Here is a 23490-nt window from a genome sequence, read left to right as displayed (position 1 = left end):
AGAGGATAAACAGACTTCAGACCACCAGAAAAACACCCTCAGGGGCCAGATAACCCAGGATCACCCACCAGAGGATACCACACTTCCAGTATACCTACCATCACAGGCGCTTAGGATATTGATAGTAATGAAAAATTTTCACTGAAAATTGCTTATCTCAGAGTGAAACTCTGTGTCTCTTGATTTTTTCTCTCAAAATCTCTCTCTCAAACCAAATCAAAAGATCAAAGGTTACCCTCTTCAACCTAGACTTAGTCTGGCAGTGGAAACTAGGGAAGATTAGCTCTACTAATTCTGTTGTCCTCCAACCTTTTCTTTGATGTGCAGAGAGTATCTGAAGTCAAAAAAGGTGAAACATTAAGGTTAAAAAGACATAATAAAATGAGATAGAAGTAAAATGGAAAAAAGGCACACTTTTGGCCAGCTGTGCTGGCTCTAAGGATGACATAAGAGCACACAGCAATTAATCAAGCCTGGGGCCTTTGCTCCTCAAGGATAATACAGCATCTTAGCATCTGTAATACAGGTGTTACAGCATGGGTAGCAACAATGAGAAGTTACATATGTCACAATATCCAGAGGGATTTTTGTAACATAACTTCCCACTGTTACCAGATAATGTGTTACTGATATCTGGCAACATTTCTCTTTGGGAAAATTGGTAATGTAACAGAGGGTGTTTTTCCCTCAACACCAGGAGAAATAATGGAGATAATGCTCTGCGTTATCAGAGGTAAAAATACCATAAAAGGAGGCAAAATCCTTTTTTTGCGCAGGTTATCCTCCTATAACTGGAAGGGATAAGGTAACAAGGCTTGGAAGAGAGGGAGAAAATTTAAATAAAACATAACAGAAGCTTTGCCAGTGTTATTGAAACAATAAGGGTACAGATTCCATTACGTTTTCATTACACTACCGTTAATGGTAGTGTAACCTCCCATTGTGGTGTGTACCTGGGAAAGGACTTGCAAAGGACAAAGGATGAAGCTTCAAGGAAATATTTTGGATTATCATAAACCCCACTCACTAAAATTATAACTAGTAAGACCATCTGCACCGGGTGCTATGTTAGCCCGGATTAGGGCACTTAGTTCAAACCCGCACCCGCATCGGGTTGGATCAACCGGGGATCAACTTAACCCAGAGCTCTGTTTGGAGCTAGTGGGGTCTAAATGTGGACCCCACTAATCCTGGGACTAATCCCAAAATGAATATGCATCATGCTTTTCAGCATGAACTTTATGTGTTTAGGTGCCAAACACATAACATATAGGCACCTAAACACATAACCTCCGACAGCCTTAGACCCACTAATCTGCACCCATGTGGATGGCCGATTGGATGAGCTTATTCCAATCGTAATCCAAGCTAGTTAGCCCAGGCTAATCTAGCCACGGATGCGGATGCTATAAGGATAGTGGGTTTTTATGGTAATAATCTGAGGGGTAAAAATCCCTTCTTTAAATTATTACAGGATCATGAGCCCTTCAGTTCAAGGCTCTGATAAGATAATTACCTCCAAGGGGATCAAAATGATGATGGAATTATGAAATTCAAATTCAGTAAGAATATGATGTCATCTATCTACATATCGAAAATCCATAGAGAGATAAGACTCAAGTTGCACTTAAATAATATAAATTAAGATAAATACATAGAGAGATTCTAAATTATTAGCTTATCTCTCTCTGTATGCAAAAGGCATACCAAGTGTGAAATCATTTAGTTAGTACATCTAAAGTAGTGATTGGAAAAATTAATAATATAAGACAACAAGAGGACTTGAACTCAAGATTTTACACAAGATCAAGTTCAGCTGTTAGTCAACGGTGTATCAGCTGTGCTGCGTTTAGCCGCTATGCGCTTTTTGATTTTCCCAAAAACAAAAACAAAAAATAGAGCGCTAAAGAAGCAATCACATAGCAGCCAGCGCCGCTTTTTGCTATTTGATTTGGGAGCCAAAAAAACAAGAGAGAAAGGTTTTAAAACACATAAAAACATGTTTTGAACATAAAACTGTTCTGCTATCCGCTAATTTAGCGGGTGGCGTAGCAAGTTTTCACTTTTTCTGCGCTTTTGCTAATGGCCTTGGGAGGGTAGCGGAAAATCGCTGCGCGTAGCGAGTAGCGCAGCAAGAACACCGCTGCGCTATCGCTTTTTGGTCTGGCCACGTAGCTGCAACTGCTGCGCTACGCTAAAAGGCCGCTTTTTTTGGCGTAGCGCAGCGGATACACCGTTGTGTGAGTCTTTGGCCATTGGGTTCAATGACTTGTAATTCTCCTTGTAGAAACATGGTCAATTTTCTTGGTGACTGAAAGCAGTCTCCATGGCTGGGGAGATAATTATGAGTGGTACTGGGGTACCCCCCATCCAGCACCACTGCACAAGCCGTTGGCAGGTGCAAATGTTACCCATCAAGTGGTGGGTGGCACCCCCCAACAGGTACAAATCAAAATTCTCTATCCTCAATGAAATCCATTTTGAGAACAACTTTATCATTGAAAGGACTAATTGGTTTGATATCACAAATACAGGTTTATGCAGATAGATATATACAGTTGTTAAATTTGGAATTAAAAAATAAATTCATACATAATGTAAAATTCAGCTGTGCCAATGGAGGTGGTCCAGGTCTTTTTATGTCAATGTCTGTGATTGAGGCATAGGCAGAGGAGGAGTTCCAGCAGCTCAAACGGCTTATACTCTATTTTTCATTAAGGGAAAAACAGAATGAGAAGATAAAACTTTCTTTTTCCTTTCCTTCCCTTTGAATTTTACTTTCATTCTTTTTATCTTCCCTTGAATTTACTATTGTAGGATGTTTGTATCAGTACCTGTTCATTTGGTCCAGATGTTGGTACATCCAACACCACATAAGCGGGCTAAGTGTCAAGATAGTTTTATGTCAATTCCTATCTACATATCTATTTGTATATATTCTTCACCAACCTTATTGCTGCATGTTTCTATCAGAGATTTAGGATCCGTATCTTTTAACCTTCTTACAATGCGTTGCTGCAAAAATGGCTTGTCCCTGTTTTATAGAAAAATAAGCACTTTATGAATAATTAAAGATCATGTAGGAGAAATACTTACAGGGTAACAAGCATACCACTCTTGCTGCAAACTTGTATCCAATTTTGAAAATTTTGAAAATTGAAATCAGTGTCAAGAATGCATTGAAATCACTGAAAGCAGTACATTTTGAATGAGTTCTTTGGAGTAGATTGACTGACACTACATGTTCTATAGTCATTCTGAATTCCAATATCAGGTGACTGAATTAGCATACCTCCAGGTAACTTTGGATCTAGAGGTGCAGTGAGAACAGCCCTAATTGTTCAATAAGAAGGTATATCAGGCCCAGACCAATCTTTCACCTTCAAAAGATGGGCAACTTACTGAACACAATCTTGCGGAACGTAAGATTTTTCATTTGTGCACATAATCCTACCAGGCAGGGGTGCCTTGGGGCTGAATAAACGGTCATCACGTGGAACCTCAAGAACTTGGACCTGGAAGAAGGGCGCAGTAAAGGTTCCTCCCTGAAAATGATGATCATATCCTGTCAGATGTGTATGTCGCTAACAAAAATGTACCAGTTTGAGTGATGAGATTGCATACCTGAGGACATTTGTACATACCCCACACCAATGCATTTTGTATATCATACTTGATGGCAGCACTGGTAAAAGTGGGGAAATTCTAATCAGCATCAATCACACCTGCTTATTATTCAAAGTTTGAGAAGTAGGAAAAGTGAGATCTACTCACCCTCCACCAGTAGCAATGACTTTTACCTGGTCAAAGAAAAATGCATACAAAGCAACGGTCATGACTTGATATCCTGATTAGTTTCTTTGAGGTTGAAGGAAAAGCAAAGGATTTACCAAGCATCCTCCAAAGCTGACAGCAATTCTGTTTTCACCAAAAGTTACTGAATTATCCCGTGCAAAATATTTAATTGAGCCAACAGCCCTGTTTTTTTTAAAAAAAAAAAGAAGAAAAGAAAACAGGGAAATGACCAACATCAATACAAGACGCTTGTGAGTGAACCAAGATGAATCAGAATTGGTTGAATGGAGTCAGAGGAAGGGGGCTGAAAGCAAATCAGCCTACTTTTGACAATCAGCCAGTTTGACTTTGACTGGGAGACATTTAAAGGAGCCGGCGGGGACAGTTTGAGCTACACAACGGCTGTATGCTAGCAAGCTGATCAAAAAGAAGAAGAAAGCACGAGCAGTCATTGTTGTTATATATACTTCGACTAGTTATCGTTAGATGTGGTGATATGGTGAGAGATGGCAGAATAAGTGAAGGGAAGATAGGATCCTCGTCAAGCTCGCCAGGCAATAAATAGCATCACATGGGTGAAACTGGAGCACGGATCGGCGCACCCCTATCAAAGCGGGGGTGCGCAAACAAGCTAAGGTTTCTATGTAGCGAATATTTAAAATAGTGGCGGTTGATAGCACCCGACATGCAGCAATCTTCACAATCGTTGCGTTGTATGAACCTGGGTGCGAACTGGCAGGGGCTCATCAACGACCGACGGAAGCAACTCATTTCTGATTCTCAAAACATACTCCGAGTCCGAGCCCGAGACACGAATTCCATTTCAATTTGCACTGCACCCTGGATCAAGGGAAATGGAAACCAGCCCGGTGCTGATTTGTAGGGGTAATCTGTTGTCATGGGCCTCGGTCGAATGCCTGGCGGGCAGAGAAAACAAGTTGAAGCGATCTGAAGGCTCCTTTGGTTGCACCTTTTCAGCTGCCAGCAGACAATTAACAGCCCTTTAATTCTGACATCGGACAATCGGAAGTTGAGGCTTCATCGGCAACAGTACATACTCAAGCCTGAGCAAAACCATGATTTCAGACTTCAGAAACAAGAAGTCGAGAGAGATCAGAAACCTAATGGAGAGTAAGGGATGCCAGCAAACTCCCAGTTGAACTCCTTCTCACTGCCACTAGTCGCGATGAGCACTCATTGCGGGAGGAAAATGCAGTTTAGAATGTTCAAAGATCGATTAAATGCAAGCGCTTTCATCAGACTCACCAACGTTTTCTCTTTTCTCAATCTTTTGTGACTGACGCAGAGCGCCATCAGAACTCAATTCCAGATCAATCCTACACACCCCCTGTGTTAGTACTCCATGAAGAGTTTGGAGTCTACGTCTGAAGAAGGGGTAGAAAATGTGATATTTGACATCCACGGGATATAAACACACATATATTTACATCCAATTGAACACAGCAAGCAATAGATAGAATAGAGAACATAGAGTACGATAAGGAAGCATCACCATGGGCAGACTGCTGTAGATATCTCAGTTAGCACCGATGGCCCATGGCCTTTTTGCAACTTGCTTTTTATTGAGAGATGGAAGCGACGGCCATGCATGGAGCGCCAAGCCAAAGGGATCGAAAGCGTCCGGATCGGATAGGGGTTTGTAGAGGTGTCAAGTAGAACCAGATGAACTCGAGGCGAATGGTTGGCTGCAAGCCGATCGATGTGATTTTTTTTGGAACTTTTTGGAGTCAATCTGGGTGGAGCGATGGATGAAGTGCGCCAAATAACGAGGCAGTGATTGAAGAAGCACAAAAGAGATGCGAATGCTCGCCAGGCCAGAGTCAAAAACGTGCGTGCGTGCACCGGTGCGGTTTACTTTGAAGAGTATGTAGGGCTGAGCTGAGCAGGATGGATGTCGGTGGGGAGGGGGTATTAACAATTGGAGCCAGGAATATGTACTGGGATTGCCCGGGAGAGAGTCAGTTTCTATGCTACGACTCATCGCAGGCGTTCTCGGGGTGGAGTTGGTCACATTGAGCTGCGGAATGACGGGTGTCTGGGTTACGAACGTCATGTTAACAAGATGCAGGCTTAGACCGTCTTCTGTTCTGATTTGAGTTAGGACTGAGGGGCAGTTTTGCGGATGCATTGGACAGCTGGGGCAAGGCCAAGCTGATGGCCACGCTCTTGTCTCCTCACTTCACCTTCGAGCTCAAGTAGAAAGTTGTCGAGGGATATATCGGCGAGCTGATTTCGTTTTATCATGCTTGATCCCACATCACTGAGACAGACCGGTAATCTCATTCGAATGAAGACGATCCAATGGACTTCCAGAGTTTTTGGGTCAAAAAAGGAGCGCGAAACTTGGCGGAGGAGGCTGAAGGTGTCCCGAAATTCGGTGATCGATTCTTGGATGCTGCCTTCAACGAATCGGATTGCGTCGAGACGCCTTATGAGATCGAAGGCGTTCGCACGAGTCGGAGAAGCGTAGTAAGCGCAGATATCAGCCCACAGCTCCTTGGGTTCAAATCTGCCGAGTTCCTCAACGAATCGGGAGCCGTTTTCTCGGTCAAGATGGACCATGATGAAAAGGGCGGCGCGCTTCTTCTTGAGCTTGAAATCTTCATCATGAGGCATGGCAGAGTTGGCCGACAGGACGAGGTCATCAAGACCCAGGCGAGCAAGCCCCTTGAGGATACCGTTCCGCCATCTCCAGAAATTAGGACCAGTAAGCTTCTCTATCGTGAAGTCTAAGCCGAATAATTCTCGCAGGTTCTCTTCTTCTGGGGTCATGGTGTGTTTGATCGAGAACTGCAAGGAATGGCAGCCGAGACGGACGGAGCTGGTTGACCGACTCGGCACTTGAGACCGACCAAGTCGCAAGCCATCTTAAGGCAGATGTACCCCGGGGCCCCCGCGTGACGCTCTCCTTAAGAACCGTCCCGCGGCGACGCCCGAGCTCAGCTCGCCGAGCCGAGCCGAACGTGTAGCCCAGCCGGTGTATCACCGTCGGGCTGTGAACGTTGCAGCTGCCGGAGCTCATGAGATATGGCGGACTCGGATCACTCAACCATGTTCTGGTCTTGCTTCCAGGTGAGTTTTCACTGACCTGGCCATAAACAATTTTGTTTGTAGCACATCCGTTCAGGCTCAGGCTCTCAGCCCCCGTCGCCTGTGGCATCGTGTTCGGCCAACCAACTGGGCACAAAATTGGATACATACACTGCAATATTACTGCTGGGCTACGCGACTAGTCGCAACAACGAAAAACGGCTTTGGTGTTACATCCACCCGGAGTCATGACGGCGGGGAACGGGCGGCTCCATAAACGCCCAAAAGGCACGTGGCTGCAGGCCGACCACTGTCCATGTATTTGTGTACATGCGACGGCCTTTCGCGTGTTTATGAGCTACGCATTACATCTGGATTCTGAACGGGTCTGCCAAGGGTTGACAAAGGATTCTAAGAAAGCCTTGCAGTTACATGCAAGCCTCGCGTTGCCATGGATAGGATATGTGGCTGGGCTCTTCAGCACACGGCCGGGGTTGCACGCAGGCCAGCATCCAAGGTGCTGGCATAAAACCTCAAGCGTTGTTGCCCCTCCTTCCTTGCCACCGTCCTCTTTCCAGCTTTGCTTTTCCCATCAAATTAATTCTTAGATAGATTTCTTTCAGTTGCGGGTCATCTTTTATCAGTTCTCCTTAGATCTTTCTCGTCTCATCAACTCAAACCCTTTCAACGATGTTAGCAGGAAATATGCAACGGGCCATCCTAATGGCCATCTTCCTCTTCGCGACTTTTTCGCTTGCTGCTCCAGCAGATGAGTCGAAGGCCGAAGGAACAGAGCTAGGCCAACTGAGCAACGAGGCCAACCCCGCAGGCTCCGGCTCTGGTGCTCCCCAACGAGTCTTCGATTTCAAGATCACTCCCGACATGAAAACTGAAGATTTGGATAACCCCAAGTCGGCTCTGAGCAAACTCATTTCATTCATCGTCAAAGGTGCCTCGAAGGCCTCCAGATATGTTGCAATCGTGGGTCCAAAAACGCCGACGCCTGAAATCAAGTTGAGGATCCTCGACAACTCGATCTTCGTCCCCGGCGGCGGCCCTCCCCAATTAGGTTTCAGGTAATGAAGCCTCCACTCGGCCGATTGTTTTTATTTACTTATTTATTCTACCTTGCCTCCGCAGACGAACGGATGTTAACCCAGCTATTGACAAAACCACCACGCTCTCTGGGATCACAACCTGGTATCAGGTGCGTGATGCCTTTTGCCAGAGCGCTATTCGCAATGTAGACTCAGCAGCTGAACCAAAACATCCTCATCCGTAGACGATCCGATTGGCCTCAGATGCCCCGCTTTCACTTGAACATGGATACCTTTTGGCTAGCATTGAAGGTCCCGTAAGTTCTCAATCCTGATACCCGCTCTTGACAGCGTGCTGACTTGCCTCCTTGCTTTCTTTCATCGTTTTAGACGGGTAAGACTACTCATCAATCCGCAAGTGATACATTTCATGACGCTAATCTTTATCCAAACCAGGTGATCATGTCTTCGACATTTTCTGCGGGTCCGACTTTGACGCCAAAAATTACGAACACAAGCCCAGCAGCAACAGCAAAACCATCAGAGTGCGAGACTGGAGCACCAAGACGCTCCTCGAGCTCCCCCTGGTATATGACCAAAACTACAACTTTGCCATCACCGTTGACTGGGATAAAAAGTAAGTTTTGAGAGATCCGCTGCATGAAAGGTTTTTTGGGGCAAAGATTATTGACAATCGCTCCTATCTGATTCTCTGCTATCAGCACCCTCACAGTTTATTCTTCGACCGGTACCGATCCTCTGAAGATGGCTTCAGGCCCCATGGCCAACGACCCCAAAGCAATGTCGCCAGACGTCAGGCAAAAGGGAGAATACCACATTCAATTGATTAAATTGTGCGCTTGACATTCATTGCTCCGCTTCCTCATTGTGTATCCCAAAGGAGGGCATCAGCTTTTGCGGCAAAAACTTACTGATTGTGCTCTTCTGCAACACTTTTTGCCGATGTCAGCCCTCTCGCTGACAAAAAGACCCCAGCTGACAAAGTCGGCGACGTTCCCCACTTCGGTTTCCAAGTAAGCTCAAAGCCCCTGCCTCCAAGTCTCTATTTTTAGTCTGACACAAATACACGTGCTCTGACCACTTGAATGTGCTGCTGTCTTCCTTAGCCACCTATCAAGAGAGAACACGTCTTCTTCTCAAACGTCTTCGTCACCTCGGGCAAAGAGATCGAACAGCCCAAATTCACTGCCCCGAAGACCAAGAAAGTCAAGGCCTGCAAGCGGACTTGATCGGTGATTTCTCGCCAGTTTTCATTTTGATTTTGTTAGTTGTGTCTTCCTCATATGCAGGATAGCACAGTTGCGCGAAAGAGTAATCTTGCCAGTAATTGACGCAACCTTTCCGGTTAAAAGCTAGTATGTATCAACGCGAAGCTGTATATGAGCCTCAGTTATATTTCCATCTAGTTTTTGTACCTTAGCCATCGCCTTTGGCGTGCCCGAGCTTCCTTTGAAAGTCCGCCGCTGAGGTCTGAAGCCTTTTGGTAATACCACCATCCATTTCATTTTGCACCTGGCCCCCATGTAATTGTAATGTTCATCACAGGTTGCTCGATCTGCTTCCTTCATCCGGGTGCAATTTAAACACTGTGTTATCACTCTGTACAAGGGAGGTATTGGTACTGATAAGTCAGGTCTGGGCACATGTTCCAGTTTATACTTAGCAAGTCAGTTCCTCTTCTGGAGCCTCCGGAGGCCGAAGGAGGGACTTGTCAGCGGTCAATGTTGGTGTAGAAGCTGAGGACTGCCTCAACCCATTTGTGTGGTGTAAACGTTTGATAGGGTTGTGTGCCCTCTCCGTGACCGGTCTGCGCCGGTCATCAAGGGGATACATATGCTTCCAATGACCGGTCGACGCCAGTCATCGAGGGGGTAGAGAGTGTCAAGATTTGGGCCCAGGCCTCAACCAAAGGAAGCGCAAGGAACTGAGCCCTAACCCTGCAAGGGGGATACACCACCGGGCAACTGGCACATTGGCCGAACGCATGCTTAGATGGTTGGGCTAACCAGATAGTCTGGCTTGGTGACCAACGTGGCTCCACCGAAACCATGACATCCCCTAACGGGAAAGGTGGACAATTGTTGGCACAACGGAGTCCCCCTGTCAACCCTGGAGACATTAGCACTGTTCACGTAAGAAAGCTATGACCATGTGAGAGATATACATCAGCATACTTTCCCAGCCAAATTGGCTGGCACAATGGGATAAACTTTATTTCAATCTTGCTGATGTTTAGCTTATGTGAACAGTGCTATTCATATGTTCAATAGGGTTTCAAACCTCAAACTTCATATAATAATAAATTACTATATAAAGAGGACACTGGAGGACTTCCCGTCAATCTGCAGCCAGAAAACCTTAATTTTTGCGGGGAAATGCTGTCACAGGGGCTGCAGATCTGGCTCTGCAGGGTCTGTAGATCTTGACGGGAAGTCCTCCACTAGTGCTACAAGTAAGAGTATTAATCAAGAGTGCAGGCGCATTACTTGAATGGCGCAGTGCAAGCGCTAGACTAACGCAGCAGCGCCATAATAGCACAGCGTGGGCGCTAGAATAGATTATGAATTACATAAAAATAAGGCCCTTTTTTGCAGCGTCATATTACGCAGTGTAATGTTCAAAATGCAATACCATTACATATTGTAAAAAACATTTTTTTTAGGATAGGCTTTTGAAAGTACGCTGTTATAAAGCTTGATAGTTTACTTCCAAAAGATCAGGCCCAAAAATGATGTTTTACATAATGTAAAGGGGCATGCCCTGATTATTTATTGTGTAATAATGATGCTGCCAAACAGGGCCTAAAATTGAATATGCACATGGAGGACTTCTCTTTGATTTGTGTAAAGTCAGATATGGCACTTGTAAAGCCAGATTTTTACACCCTGGTTTTACACCAAACTTGTGGAAGTCCCTCTGCTGCAGGGGGGCGGGCAGCCCTAGTGGTCGCGGAGCAACCCCTTCAAAGGAGGGACTTGAGTCTAAAACTGACTTACCACCACGTCACACTTGGCCAGTTTTGGTGTAGCCAACTTTTGGACGGCTGCACCTCCTGTACATCCATCTCACCTAGAGCTGGTCAATTTGAACCCAGGTATGTACCTGTTTGTATCTGGGTACCCGCAGCATTTTTTGCCTAATATGAGACACCCACACCCGCGGAGCTGGTATTGGCGTTACCCATTGCGGGTACCCGCCGCTTAAAATGCAGTAAGGTGGGCAGATTGTGATTTCTGACTATCTTAATCTATATGTACTAGAGAATAATGATTTGGACAGATTTGGACCCAGGTGGCGGGTACGTTTTTATTCCAAAAGCAGGGACCAAGTACCACACCCAGCACCGCCTGGTGGGTACTGGCGGTACTTTGTGCCTTTTTCTCATGTACTTGGTGTACGGGACTGGGTACACCAATTCCCCAAAGTCCATCTGGCCACGAGGTATGTCTCTTGGCGATCTGGTCAAAGTCCAGCTCGCCTCTAACTTAACACAAGTCCCCCCTGGTGGGAGGCTCGCTGTGGCTGGCCGCGAAGCGGCCCCTCCCGCAGGGAGGGACTTGCGCGTAATGTCAAAATTTTGGCTGGGAAAGAAATCACAAGTGGCTGGAGGGAAAATATTAAGCCTCAGCCAGCCTCCCCCTCAGGTCCTGTGGACCTGCCCCAGAGCCAAAAGATACTTCTGGACCTCAGCTTTCATTTGGCACAGGTCTCATGTCCTGAATCCAAACCATTTGCACTGTACTAATGGTTTAAAAATAAAAAAACATGAAGAAATGTAAACTAAGGATGCGCAACCATCATGCCTGGTGGATCCTGGATCCGCAAACCCGCAGATCCTACACATTTAGTGTTGCATTTTGTTGCATATAGGAAACTCAATTGTGCATATTATCAGAAAATCCAAAAATGGATCTTCAGAGCAATGTAATATCCTTCAGGGTTCCTTTGACCTTCAAAACGGATTCCTTCAATCAGTTTTGGAGCTTTTTGCTCAAAATTTTGGGTGAGGGTGCGCATCAGCACTGCCAATGAAACTGTCTATTCAGTTTTTTTGTACATATTTTGCTGATTTTTAAATAAATATTTAGTGGTTTTGGGGTTGAATATCCTTCCTTTCCCTGCCAGACTTCAGACATTAGGCGTAAGCCTCTCCTGCGGAGAGCCCTCCGGGCGGGGTCCCCCGGACCCTCCGTTCGAGAGGCTTAGTTAAGCTAGAGCTCGCCTAGATGAATACACACCTCTCGGAGGACTGGGCTTTGACCAGCTCACCGGGAAGAACACCCTCGGCGAGCTGATGTAAAAATTCAGCTCGCCAGGAGGTGTGTATTCCTCTCGGCGAGCTGGAATTTGGCCAGCTTGCCAAGAGGTGTAGATTTCTCTTGGTGAGCTGGTCAAAGTCTAGATCACCGGGAGGGATGCATTCCTCTTGGCGAGCTTGTACAAATCCATCTCGTCGAGAGGTGTGGATTTCTCTAGGCAAGATGGTCAAAGTCCGGCTCGCCGGGTGCAATGTATTAGGCACGGGCTCCAGCCCCAGCCAGGTTGGGGGGCACTTGAGCGGGTACCCCCCCACTTTCCACAGAAAAACAGGCACCCAGCACCGCACCCGGCACCGCCTGGCGGGTGCGTGGCGGGTGCTGGTGGTACCCACCAGGCGGTGCCGGGTACCTAGCAATGGGTCCAAAACATTATTCTCTAATATGTACAAAATTTTTTGGGTTTACTTTGCGCACGGAGGGAAACTCGTTGCGCACGGGAATTTCCGTTGAGTCGACGTCACGTGACGTCGGGACCCCCTCCGTGCGCGCCACCAGCTCCCATCAAAAAAGCTATCCGCACACGGGGGTGCCGTGCGGTGACAGGTGGCCGGGTTGAGACACTCCGGCCATCCGGAGGAAACAAAACCCTCGATGACCGGCACAGACCGGTCATCGAGAGACTACATCCCTCTCGATGACCGGAATAGACCGGTCATTGGGAGGCTACAATCCTCTCGATGACCGGTACAGACCGGTCATTGAGAGGCTACATCCCTCTCGATGACCGGAATAGACCGGTCATCGGGAGGGTAGATCACATCTCTCTCAATGACCGGTACAGACCGGTCATCGGGAGGCTACATCCCTCTTGATGACCGGAATAGACCGGTCATTGGGAGGCTACATCCCTCTCAATGACCGGCATAGACCGGTCATCGGGAGGCTACATCCCTCTCGATGACCGGAATAGACCGGTCATCAGGAGGTTACATCCCTCCCGATGACCGGAGTAGACCGGTCACCGAGAGGATACATCTCTCTCAATGACCGGCATTCCGGTCATCGAGAGAACACATCTTTCTCAATGACCGGCATTCCGGTCATTGAGAGAACACATCTCTCTCAATGACCGGCATTCCGGTCATTGAGAGAACACATCCCTCTCGATGACTGGCATAGACCGGTCATCGAGAGGGATGTGACCTCTCACTAGACCGGTCATCAAGAGGGATGTGTCCCCTCGATGACCGGTCTACTCCGGTCATCCATCGGGAGGGATGTAACCTCCCGATGACCGGTCTATTCCGGTCATCAAGAGGGATGTAGCCTCTCGATGACCGGTCTATTCCGGTCATCGAGAAGGATGTAGCCTCCCGATGACCGGTCTATTCCGGTCATCGAGAGGATTGTAGCCTCCCAATGACCGGTTTGTACCGGTGGATGTGTCCTCTAGATGACCATGCCGGTCATCAAGAGAGATGTGATATGCCCTCTCAATGACCGGTCTGTGCCGGTCATCGAGGGCATTGTTTCCTCCGGATGGCCGGAGTGCTTCACCCCGGCCACCTGTCAGTGTCACCGCACGGCACCCCCGTGTGCGGATAGTTTTTTGAGGGGAGCTGGTGGCGCGCACGGAGGGGGGCCCGACGTCACGTGACGTCGACTCAACGGAAATTCCCGTGCGCAACGAGTTTCCCTCCGTGCGCGAAGTAAACCTGAAATTTTTTGAGCCTTCTGCCCTGGTCTTGACACCTGTTTTGGCCTTGTTTTTATGTTTGGCCATGTACTTGTGGAGGGCCAGGGGTCTTATCTTGTTGTTCTTTGAATATAACAACAAGGTCATCCCTCTACTTAATGACTTTGTGCTGAGGCTGTGTCTCCTGGCGGACACATAATCTTGGCCAAAGTTGAAGGTACACTCTACATCTACAGTTGTTGCTTTATAGAAACCCGGAGTAATCAGCATTGATAACTCTTCCAAAACTTATATGTAATAAAATATGAAACTCCCCAGGCAGCTTGATATATCAAGGGCCATATGTAAAAGGCCGTGGTGGGTATTTCCCAAACGTTTCTGCTCAACCCACCACTTCAGATCATTAATTGGTGCCCCATCTTCCAGAACCAGCACGCCTGAGAGCCATATGTCCACAGGGTCGGATAAAACGTCAACCAATCTTGCTACAGCGGCAGCACTTAGCCCTGCCGGGACACCAGTTTGAGGCTGGAGAGTGATTCAGTTCAGATTAACTTTGATTAGATAAAAAGAAGAAATAATGTTAACTTTGCTGGTAAATTTTTTGGTGGTATGACATTTGAATCTGATTAAAAACATGGATGAATTTGGGAAGGCATCAATTGATCAAATTATATTGTTTTTTTTTTTTTGAATTAATCTTTGTTGTTTTTGATTCCTCCAATGTATCATCAACCTTCTATCATCTCTCTGTCTATTGCTTTGCACCTATCTCAGGTTTCAACCACAGGAAAAGCTTCATTTTCTTACCTGATCAAATCAGTCATTTTTACAACCTCAAATGAATTCTGCCTCAGCAAACTTGTCAAGGATGTTTAGTAAGCCAGGGGTGGGGGGGGATGGGGGAGCTATGACAAAAATTCTTCTCAATTCAACCTTCCATGTTATATATTGGAATGGAAGTGTCCAAATTTACTTTTCATAAAAAAAAAAGAAAAAAGAAGATCAGTTTGAATATATAACTCTGCACCATTTTTTTTTTCAAATGTGCTGGATTTTGTGTATAACTCATCATACCTATAATTAAGGTGTTCAAAGTTGAAATCATAAAATTTTCAATACACAAAATCATAAAATCATGATGATTTTATATGTACCATTTTAAAGACATTGCTCTAACTTGAGTGTTTGGGTGGTACATATTTTTTTCAGCTTAGATTTTATGATTTTATTGTGTTATGATTTTATGCAAGTCAACTTTGAACACCCTAAATGCTACATGTATACTAGGTCTGGGATTTATTTTGTTGTGGATTTTGAACCAGTTTGGTGACAGCTTTCTTTTGTTAGAAATCAAAGAGTACTGGGAGGTGTTTCCCCAATATGATCCATGGATCAACTGATATTATCTCAGAATATAAGTTTTAACACCAGGAAAATAAAATAGTCAGTTGATAACAAGTGACATCACATCAGCTCCAGCTAGCTATCCACCATCTATCCAAGATCTATCCACTATCTACCCCAATCTCCCAGCCATCTCCTCAACTTCTGAAATTTACCAAGGAGGTCCTGTTCAGTCTTTGATGAGCCCAACCGATCCTCAGTTCTGTCCAGCTGATACTCAGCTTTGGTACCAAGCTCATACTCAGCTTTTTTGCTCAGCTCATACTCAGCTTTTTCACACAGCTTACTCTCAAAATTAGAATAAAGTTTTTTGACCGCTTGTTGCCCAGGTAATGCTCAGCTTTGTACTAGTCCTGGCGCAGCTGATGCTCAGCTTTGTACCAGTCCTTGCTCAGCCTTTTCCCAGTCCTATCCCAGCTGATGCTCAGCTTTGACCCAGTCCTGGGCCAGCTGGCCAGCTGATGCTCAGCTTGCTGAGTATCAGGTGATCCATGCCAGGGAAAAAGATGGGAACCAGCTTGGACAGGACCAGAGCTGAAAATCAGCTAGGCTAGGGCCAAAGCTGCGCATCAGCTAGGCTAGGGCCAAAGCTGCGCATCAGCTAGGCTAGGGCCAAAGCTGAGCATCAGCTGAGCCACGGCCAAGGCTGAGCATCAGCTGAGCCATGGCCAAGGCTGAGCATTAAAGAACCTGATTTTTATTTCTATAAACCAAAAACCAGAAACTGGAACAAAGAATTGTAAGAACAAAGTGAAAAATGATAAAGAGTTTAGAAAAGAAGAAACCAACCCTGTGACAATAGCGGATATAGTGAGGAGGACAATGAAAGACAGTGGACGATATAGAATGGGATAGACTGTGAAGAAATGATGAAGAAATTAATCAACGAGTGGTTTGAGGAGAGTTGAGATGGAAAATAAACAAACCCTAAAACAATAGGTAATAATCTTAATATAGGATGAAAAGGGTAAAGTAAGGACTAGATCTAGGAAAGAACTGGAGAAGGAACAGGTGTTAGCCTTTGAGGATCAGAGTAGCCTAGCTGACAAGAGATCCGGAAATGCAGGGGTGCATTTCTCCCCAAGTTGGAAGCCAATACGGCTGTCCAAGTTAAGGCTTTGTCGGAGCTTGAGTTCGCGAGCAAGGAGAGAGTTGATGTTGATATTGAGGAAAGACTAGATCTGGTTGAGAAGACTGGAGCGGAATATCAATTGAGTAGAGATGAGAATCCGTGGGAAGGAAGATTTAGGTTAAAGATTGATGATTGACAAAGACAGCCTTGGGGACTGTGTGGAGATGATTCAGAGTGATTAGGTTAGGATTAGTGATACCATTGATGGACAGCTGCGAGTAGTGCATGGGGCGCTCAAAGCTGTGAGATGCGCCACAGAGCGGGCTCGAGTTTCAACACCCCCCTCAACTTGGTGAGTAATGAACTATGTAGCATTTTTCACAGAGTCTCTTGAGTGATTCAGCATTACTCGCCTTTGTAAGCGTATCAGCAATCATATTTTCGGACGGAATAAGCGTGACAGTGATTTCATTCTTGTTTTCAGATCCCTCAGCCACTTCATTTTGATATCCAAATGTTTTGTTTTTGAGTCCGAGCCGAAGTTCTTGAGTTTCTCAGCTAGGCCTTGATTATCTATGTGGAAAGTAGTTGGTTCTAGATTTTTGTTCCAAATTTTTTTGACCAGGTATTTGATCCATTGGTTTTCTTGCACGCCGTCGGCCAAGGCATTAAGTTCTGCTTCTGTCGAAGAAAGAGTAATGTTGCGTTGCTTTTTGCTGTTCCATGCGATGGGACAATTTTTCCAGAAACATATTGAGCCGCTTCTGGATAGTCAAGTTTCCAAGTCATCAGCCCACGTGGCGTTGGTAAAATGTTGTAAGGAGTTCAATTCAATTGGATCAGGTCTCAAGGTAAGGTGAAGTCCTCTTGTCCCATTTACGTATTTCCAGCAATGCACAACTTCCTTCCAGTGGGAGATGCCAGGATCATTATTGAAGCTGGACAACATTGAAACTGCTGGTGCTAGATCTGGTTGAGTCCGGCAAGACAGATAATTGAGAATCCCGGTGAATGTTTGGCAATTGACCCCCAATTTGGAGAATTCTTCTTTTTCTTGTTGTGAAGCCGGTTTCAATTGTACTGCTACCAACAAGGGAGTATTAACTGGTTTACAGTCAGAAAGTCCCAGCATTTTCAAGCCCTCATCAATCAGCTTTTCCTGAGACAGCAAGATGGAGTTGCTTGTGATCTCCACGTCCATTCCTAGCAGTGTATCTGGATCATGTGCCGAGGAGTTTGGAAAGCGCTTCAGAAAGAGTTCTTCAAACACTTTGATGTTCCCAACAACTATTAAGGCATCGACATGAAAAAAGATAAATGAGATTTTGTTGTTGTGTATGAACAGACAGGGATCTGAGGACGATTGCGAATAATCATTTTCACTGAACCACGATGTTAGAGTTTTGTACCAATTTGCTGGTGCTTCCTTCAATCCATAGAGTGATTTTTTTAACTTAAGATACGGAGCTTTGCGTGTTGAACCTTCTGGTGTTTTGATATACAGCTCCTCTTTTAGTGGAGCATAGAGGAAAGCGCTTTTGACATTGAATTGTCTGATTGGCACACCTTTGTTGATTGCAAACATAAGCACCACCAGTAACGTGGTGAATTTTCCCGTGGGAGCAAAGGTTTCGCCGTAATCTTTGCCCTCCTTTTGAAGAAACCCTTGAATGCATAATCTTGCCTTCTTGCGTTCATTTGACGATTGTCAGCCACAGAGTACATGTCACAGTACCTTACACGTACCAAGTACCTGCAATTTTTCACATTACATATAGTACATTCCTTTTTACACCTTTATTACACATGTATATCATTTGATACAAGCTTAAGAATGTACTCCTGTTATACATTACATTACAGATAACCATAGTTAAATACAGTTACCATAATGTACTATTGTTATGAGAGTTAAGTTACGTGCAACAGTAAGATTACAATACATTGTAATATTACTGTACACGTGAAATACCCCAAGACAGGTATCACTCATTTATCCCCTGTTACGCCTCAGTCCCCATTTACATAATATATTGGTTATGATATAATTACATAAACAATACATGATGTAATCCAATTCAAAGAGCACTGAATGGAATCAATGATTGGTTATGATCAGCTAGTATGCACAGCTACTGATCCAGGATCAGTACTGATCATTACACTGCCCTGATCATTTCCAATGTTGATCCTCATGAGGATCTGCTTCCCTTGAGCGCTTCCAGTTCCCCCCTGGTCCTGAAGCGCCTCCAAGCGCCTCATATTCCCTCCTGCTCTTTCCCTTCTATATAAACACGCCCCTCAGGACTGTTTATCCCTCAGAATATTATTATAGCAAGGTTTAACACATACATAGTTAAACAGTGCCTTCATTCTCAACCATCTTTTAATTCAGGAATAACATCAACTCTTGATTACCCTTAACTTTCTGTAAGTAAAACCACGAACCCAAGTTGAGTTATTCCTTGGATGCCTATTAACACCCTGTGTTGATCTGGATGCGCCTTAATTGAGCAAGCCTCTCAGTCAAGATTACTGATAGAGTGAAACCTTTTACAGGTCTTACCACGAACCCATTGGACCATCCTTGGCATATTACACTATCATCTTGCTAGTAACAACCCTCTCAGACACGGTTAGTTACCCACAGGCTGACAACGATAGGGTAGCAGGCTTGGTCTTGAAGATCCAGAGAGTCCGCAAAAATGAATTAGGAGTGTCAAACATGTCTTCCCAGACTTCATGATGTTCAATGTTTGACAGCTCTTAATTGGTTGCTTTGGACCACTTCTCTATTTCATTTGATTTAATTTCATTCTTGAATGAGCTGGGGTCATTGGCTAGACACAAACACTTCAACGGTTTGACATGGGAGGTATGGTCTTGAAGATTGCAAGTGAGCACAAGGGTAGGATTGAGGCCCAATGCTACAGTTTCATCATCTGTCTCGGAGCTTGTCTCTTTGATGGTTTCATCTTCAGGTTCTTCAATTGACGGAGTCTGTTCACAATTAACTTCATCCCCCACATCAATGTCCCAGTCCAAATTTTTTGTTGCAGGGGATTTGTAGTCGAGAAACTGAACACTCTTTGTGTCGATTAGTTTGCCCTTGTCCATCAGAATCTGGTATGACCTTAGTTCATCGACATATCCTATAAGTCTTCCTAATTTGCCTTTTGGCTTAAGTTTTGAGTACGGCTGTTTGGGTTCAATAAGATAGGATACTCGATTTCCTATTGGATGGAAGTAGTTGATAGGAAGCGACCGATCTTTGAAGAGTTCGAAAGGGCTTTTCTTAGAGCAATGAGTTGGTATTTGATTGAGAGTCAGACAGCTGACTTTTGCAATCTCACTACAAAATTTTTGAGGAATGCCTGAATCTTCTAATATCGTCCTCAGGGATTCAAGAACCGTTCTGTTGAATCGTTCAGCAGGACCGTTTTGTTGAGGAGTGTTCGCGTCAGACGTTTGCTGCTTGATGAGATAAGTCTTGCAATAATCTGACATGATTTCATTTAGGAATTCAGAGCCTCAATCTGAGTGAAGGATTGAGGGATGAAAACCAAATCTTTTTGCTTCAAAGTCAAGAAGAAAGGACAAGGTGGTTGGAGTGTTGCTCTTATGCTTCATGGGAATTGCTGCACAAAAGCGGGTACAGCTATCAACAACAGTGAGAATTTACTTGTGCCCTTCAAATGACGGTAGCCAGATAGGTCCGATCAAGTCAAGATGAATTTCTTCAAACGGTCTCGAAGCAGGCTTGTGATTTGATTTGAATGAAGGTTTAGTTATCTTTGAGACCGCACAGGATTCGCATGTCTTAAGAATTTTCAGAGGGATTACAAGTTTCTTCCTCAAGCGGTGATAGCTCACTTGACCAAGAGACTTGTGGAGGAACTCAGCAGACAACAAGTGGCTCAAGTGCTCAAGATTCTCAAATTGTAGGCAAGGCAAGTTGCCAATGTAATTACCGGACATTTTAATCTCATTTTTTTTTTAGAATTTCAAATGAGTTTTTATTTAATTGAATAGTGAAGTCTTTGAGAATGAGACATCTAGCGGATAAGAGATTTACAACTATGTCAGGAATATACAGTACTTGATTGAGAATAATTTCACCGTACTGATTCTTGAGCCGAATTGAACCGATCCCCTTAATTTCTAGCAGGACCCTGGAAACCCCTGATGTAGGTGGGTAACCTAAATGTATGAATTTTTACATTTTTTTGCAAAATGTTAGGCACAAAATTGGTATGAATGGGGTTTGGATCCCAAAAGGGTACGCACCAAAGATGGCATTTATGTATGGATTTCTGCTGATACTCAGTTAAATCCCCTAAAACCCGCAGAACCCCGCTTACCTTCAGGGACTTTGGGCTCCCCGGGGCGATTTTGCCCCAGGCATAGGCACGAAAATGTATGAATCAGCCAAAAAAAGCCATTCCCCGGTGCCCCCCAATGTATGAATTTTGCCAAAATCTTTGATTTTTGGTTACCCACATCTATAGGGGGTTTCCAGGGTCCTTTTCTAGCCGATCATGCAAGGAACTTGTTTGTACACAACCTAGATCTTTGAGTTCTAGAGTGTGAAAAAATTGCAAATTTGAGGTCATGTGAGTAGAGGATCCAGAATCTAGGATGAATTGATTTGAGGATCTTGAGATTGATGAGAGAAAGGAACTGACCGAGGATTCTGATTTCTGAGCTGAAGCAGCGGCCTTCTTTTCAAAATATTTGGTTCGCTTTTTCGGGTATAAATACCGACAGTTCTCTTTGAGGTGGTCGGCGGCCATGTTATGAAAATTCTTTTGACATTTCTTAGATTCATCGGTGAACAGAGTGATTGGATTGGAGTGACTGCCTGCATTCAACGTTTCTTGAGATTCAAGATTGTTTTGATGTATTCTAAGATGATTGATGACGACTTCAAGAGTTGGCTCCTTGTCCAAATGCGTGATTTGATTCACAATGTCCTTCATGTTGATTGGGAACTTGTGTAAGACCATGTAACCAACACCCCAACTATTACACTACATTTAGCGCATATAGCAAATTTTTTAGCGTAGTGGTCTGCCAGCTACACTGCAATTTAGCGCAGTTGTCTTTCAGCTACAGTTACAATTGCAACCTGAGTTGGGAGAATAACAGACAAATTTAATTGCTAATGTTTAGCGTTTGTAGCGCAAAAAAACTAAGCTACATTTCTTTTAGCGCCCTATTCGCTAATGCAGCAATTAATTAGCTAAGTTAGATCGCTAATTAGCGACGGGAGTAGGTAAGCAACTCAGATATAGTTTCATTGAATTAATTAGTAATAAGAGTGAATTATTGCGCACTCCGCGGTAATATTTGCCTACTCAGCGCTTGCAGAGCTCATAGTACGACTGTGCTACTGTTGAGTTTTACTGTCGGATTTCACAAAATCCTGCAGTGCACACTCCGCTGGAATATTTGCCTACTCAGCGCTCGCAGAGCTTGCACTGTTGGATTACGCGTAATCCGACAGTACGACTGTGCTACTGTTGAGTTGTACTATTGGATTTTGTGAAATCCAACAGCACAATTGTGCTACTGTTGAGCTGTACTGTTGGATTTCGTGCAACAGTAGCTGTACGAGCGCTGGGGGCGCTCGGGAGTGCTCGCAGAACTCTTGCTGTCGGATTACGCGAAATCCGACAGTATGATCATTTTTAGCGGTGCTGGTGTGTTCCAACCAGGTCAAAGCCCCGCTAAAGTACCCCTACACTGCTAATTACTCAATGTAGCGGTGTAGCGGGTACTTCAGCGATTGAAAGCCGCTGCACCGCTAAATTACATGTAAACTTAGTGTTAGCACCCTCATTGTAGCTACGCTACATGGGAGGCGTAAAAAGATTAGCGGCACCTTTGCTACGCTACCCCTAAAAAGTGTATTTTTGCGCTACTGCTAACGCTAACCGCCATTTTACTTAGCAATGGTTCGCTACGCTACGGAATTAGCGCCGCTAATGTAATTTAGCGTAATAGTTGGGGTGTTGATGTGACCTATTGCATTGTTGGTGAAAGCCCAGCCGACTTGAATTAATCGAGATTGAAAGATCTTCATAGACGTGATGAAGCCCGTGATATTGTCAGGAGTGTAGGGAGCGCAAAGAAAGGATTGGAAGACGTGTGCTTTGTTTGAGGTTTTAGTGGAAGCAAAGAAATTGACTATTGAATTCCAGGTCAGTTTAGCACTATCTTCATTTGAGGAGTCGACAACATTAGCTTGTACAGTGGATTCAACTTTCGCCACTATGATTGCTTTTTGGAAGTTGTTCTCATCACTGTTCAGCTTGTCTTCATCCGTAGTGAGAGCCTTTCGAAGTTTACAGAGGTCCAAGAAGTTGATGACACAAGTCTTCCAGAGTGTGTAGTTGTCCAACGAGAGTAACGGGATTCCCTCAATGACGGTTTTCAAAAACAAGGGTGATACTTTGTCCATTCGATTGACCGTGGACATTGCAGCAGGTGACTGGTTCTTGATTGGTGGGTTATTTGAAGTCAAGGCAGGAGGATTGACCAATACTTTTTTGTTGGAGGACATATATTGATCCCGTGATTTCGACTGTTAATTGTAAAGAACCTTACTTTTATTTCTATAAACCAAAAACCAGAAACTGGAACAAAGAATTGTAAGAACAAAGTGAACAATGATAAAGAGTTTAGAAAAGAAGAAACCAACCCTGTGACAATAGTGGATATAGTGAGGAGGACAATGAAAGACAGTGAGGGTTAGGGAAACATTTTCACTTCTACCAAAAATTAAGAGTATGACTATGAGTGTGTAAATTTAGATCTGGGAGGCTTCCAGACTCGGCGGGAAGTCCTCAATTGGTCTGTGAGACCCCCCTTGAGGCCTCACAAGCAGGGATTACATAATCCACTCGTCAGACTCTTAGACTCGGAATCCCCGCGCCCTCCTAGCTCAGCAGAGAGAAGCTAACCTCTCTCCTGGGCTAGGTGAGCATTTTTCCTTCTTCCTTATCTTCAGTTGTATTAGAGAGAGAAGCTAACCTCTCTCCTGGGCTAGCTCTTGCAATATAAGTGGTTCCTAGAAAAGTCTCTCCTTGGCTTCGAGCCAACGTGCCAACCCTGATAAGCGCCCAGTGAAGAGTCCCAGAGCGGACTCTT

General features: G+C 44.8%; 2 protein-coding genes across 2 annotated transcripts; one reads left to right on the top strand and one right to left on the bottom strand.

The window, feature by feature from the left end:
• Positions 1 to 5913: 5913 nt before the first annotated feature.
• PtA15_14A353 (uncharacterized protein) lies at positions 5914 to 6588 on the bottom strand (the record flags this gene model as incomplete). Its single annotated transcript, XM_053163060.1, has 1 exon — positions 5914 to 6588. One exon carries the CDS (start codon positions 6586 to 6588, stop codon positions 5914 to 5916), a length of 675 nt encoding a protein of 224 aa, XP_053027024.1.
• A 948-nt stretch (positions 6589 to 7536) lies between these two features.
• On the top strand, positions 7537 to 9133 carry PtA15_14A352 (uncharacterized protein; the record flags this gene model as incomplete). The annotated part of the gene is made up of 7 exons (XM_053163059.1): positions 7537 to 7922; positions 7987 to 8053; positions 8129 to 8200; positions 8274 to 8301; positions 8617 to 8737; positions 8854 to 8917; positions 9011 to 9133. 7 exons carry the CDS (start codon positions 7537 to 7539, stop codon positions 9131 to 9133), a joined length of 861 nt encoding a protein of 286 aa, XP_053027023.1.
• Positions 9134 to 23490: the final 14357 nt, after the last annotated feature.

The sequence above is a fragment of the Puccinia triticina genome, chromosome 14A (assembly GCF_026914185.1).
Source record: "Puccinia triticina chromosome 14A, complete sequence".
NCBI lineage: Eukaryota > Fungi > Basidiomycota > Pucciniomycetes > Pucciniales > Pucciniaceae > Puccinia > Puccinia triticina.
Note: the sequence above shows the minus strand (reverse complement) of the source record. Positions and strands in the feature narration are given on the sequence as shown.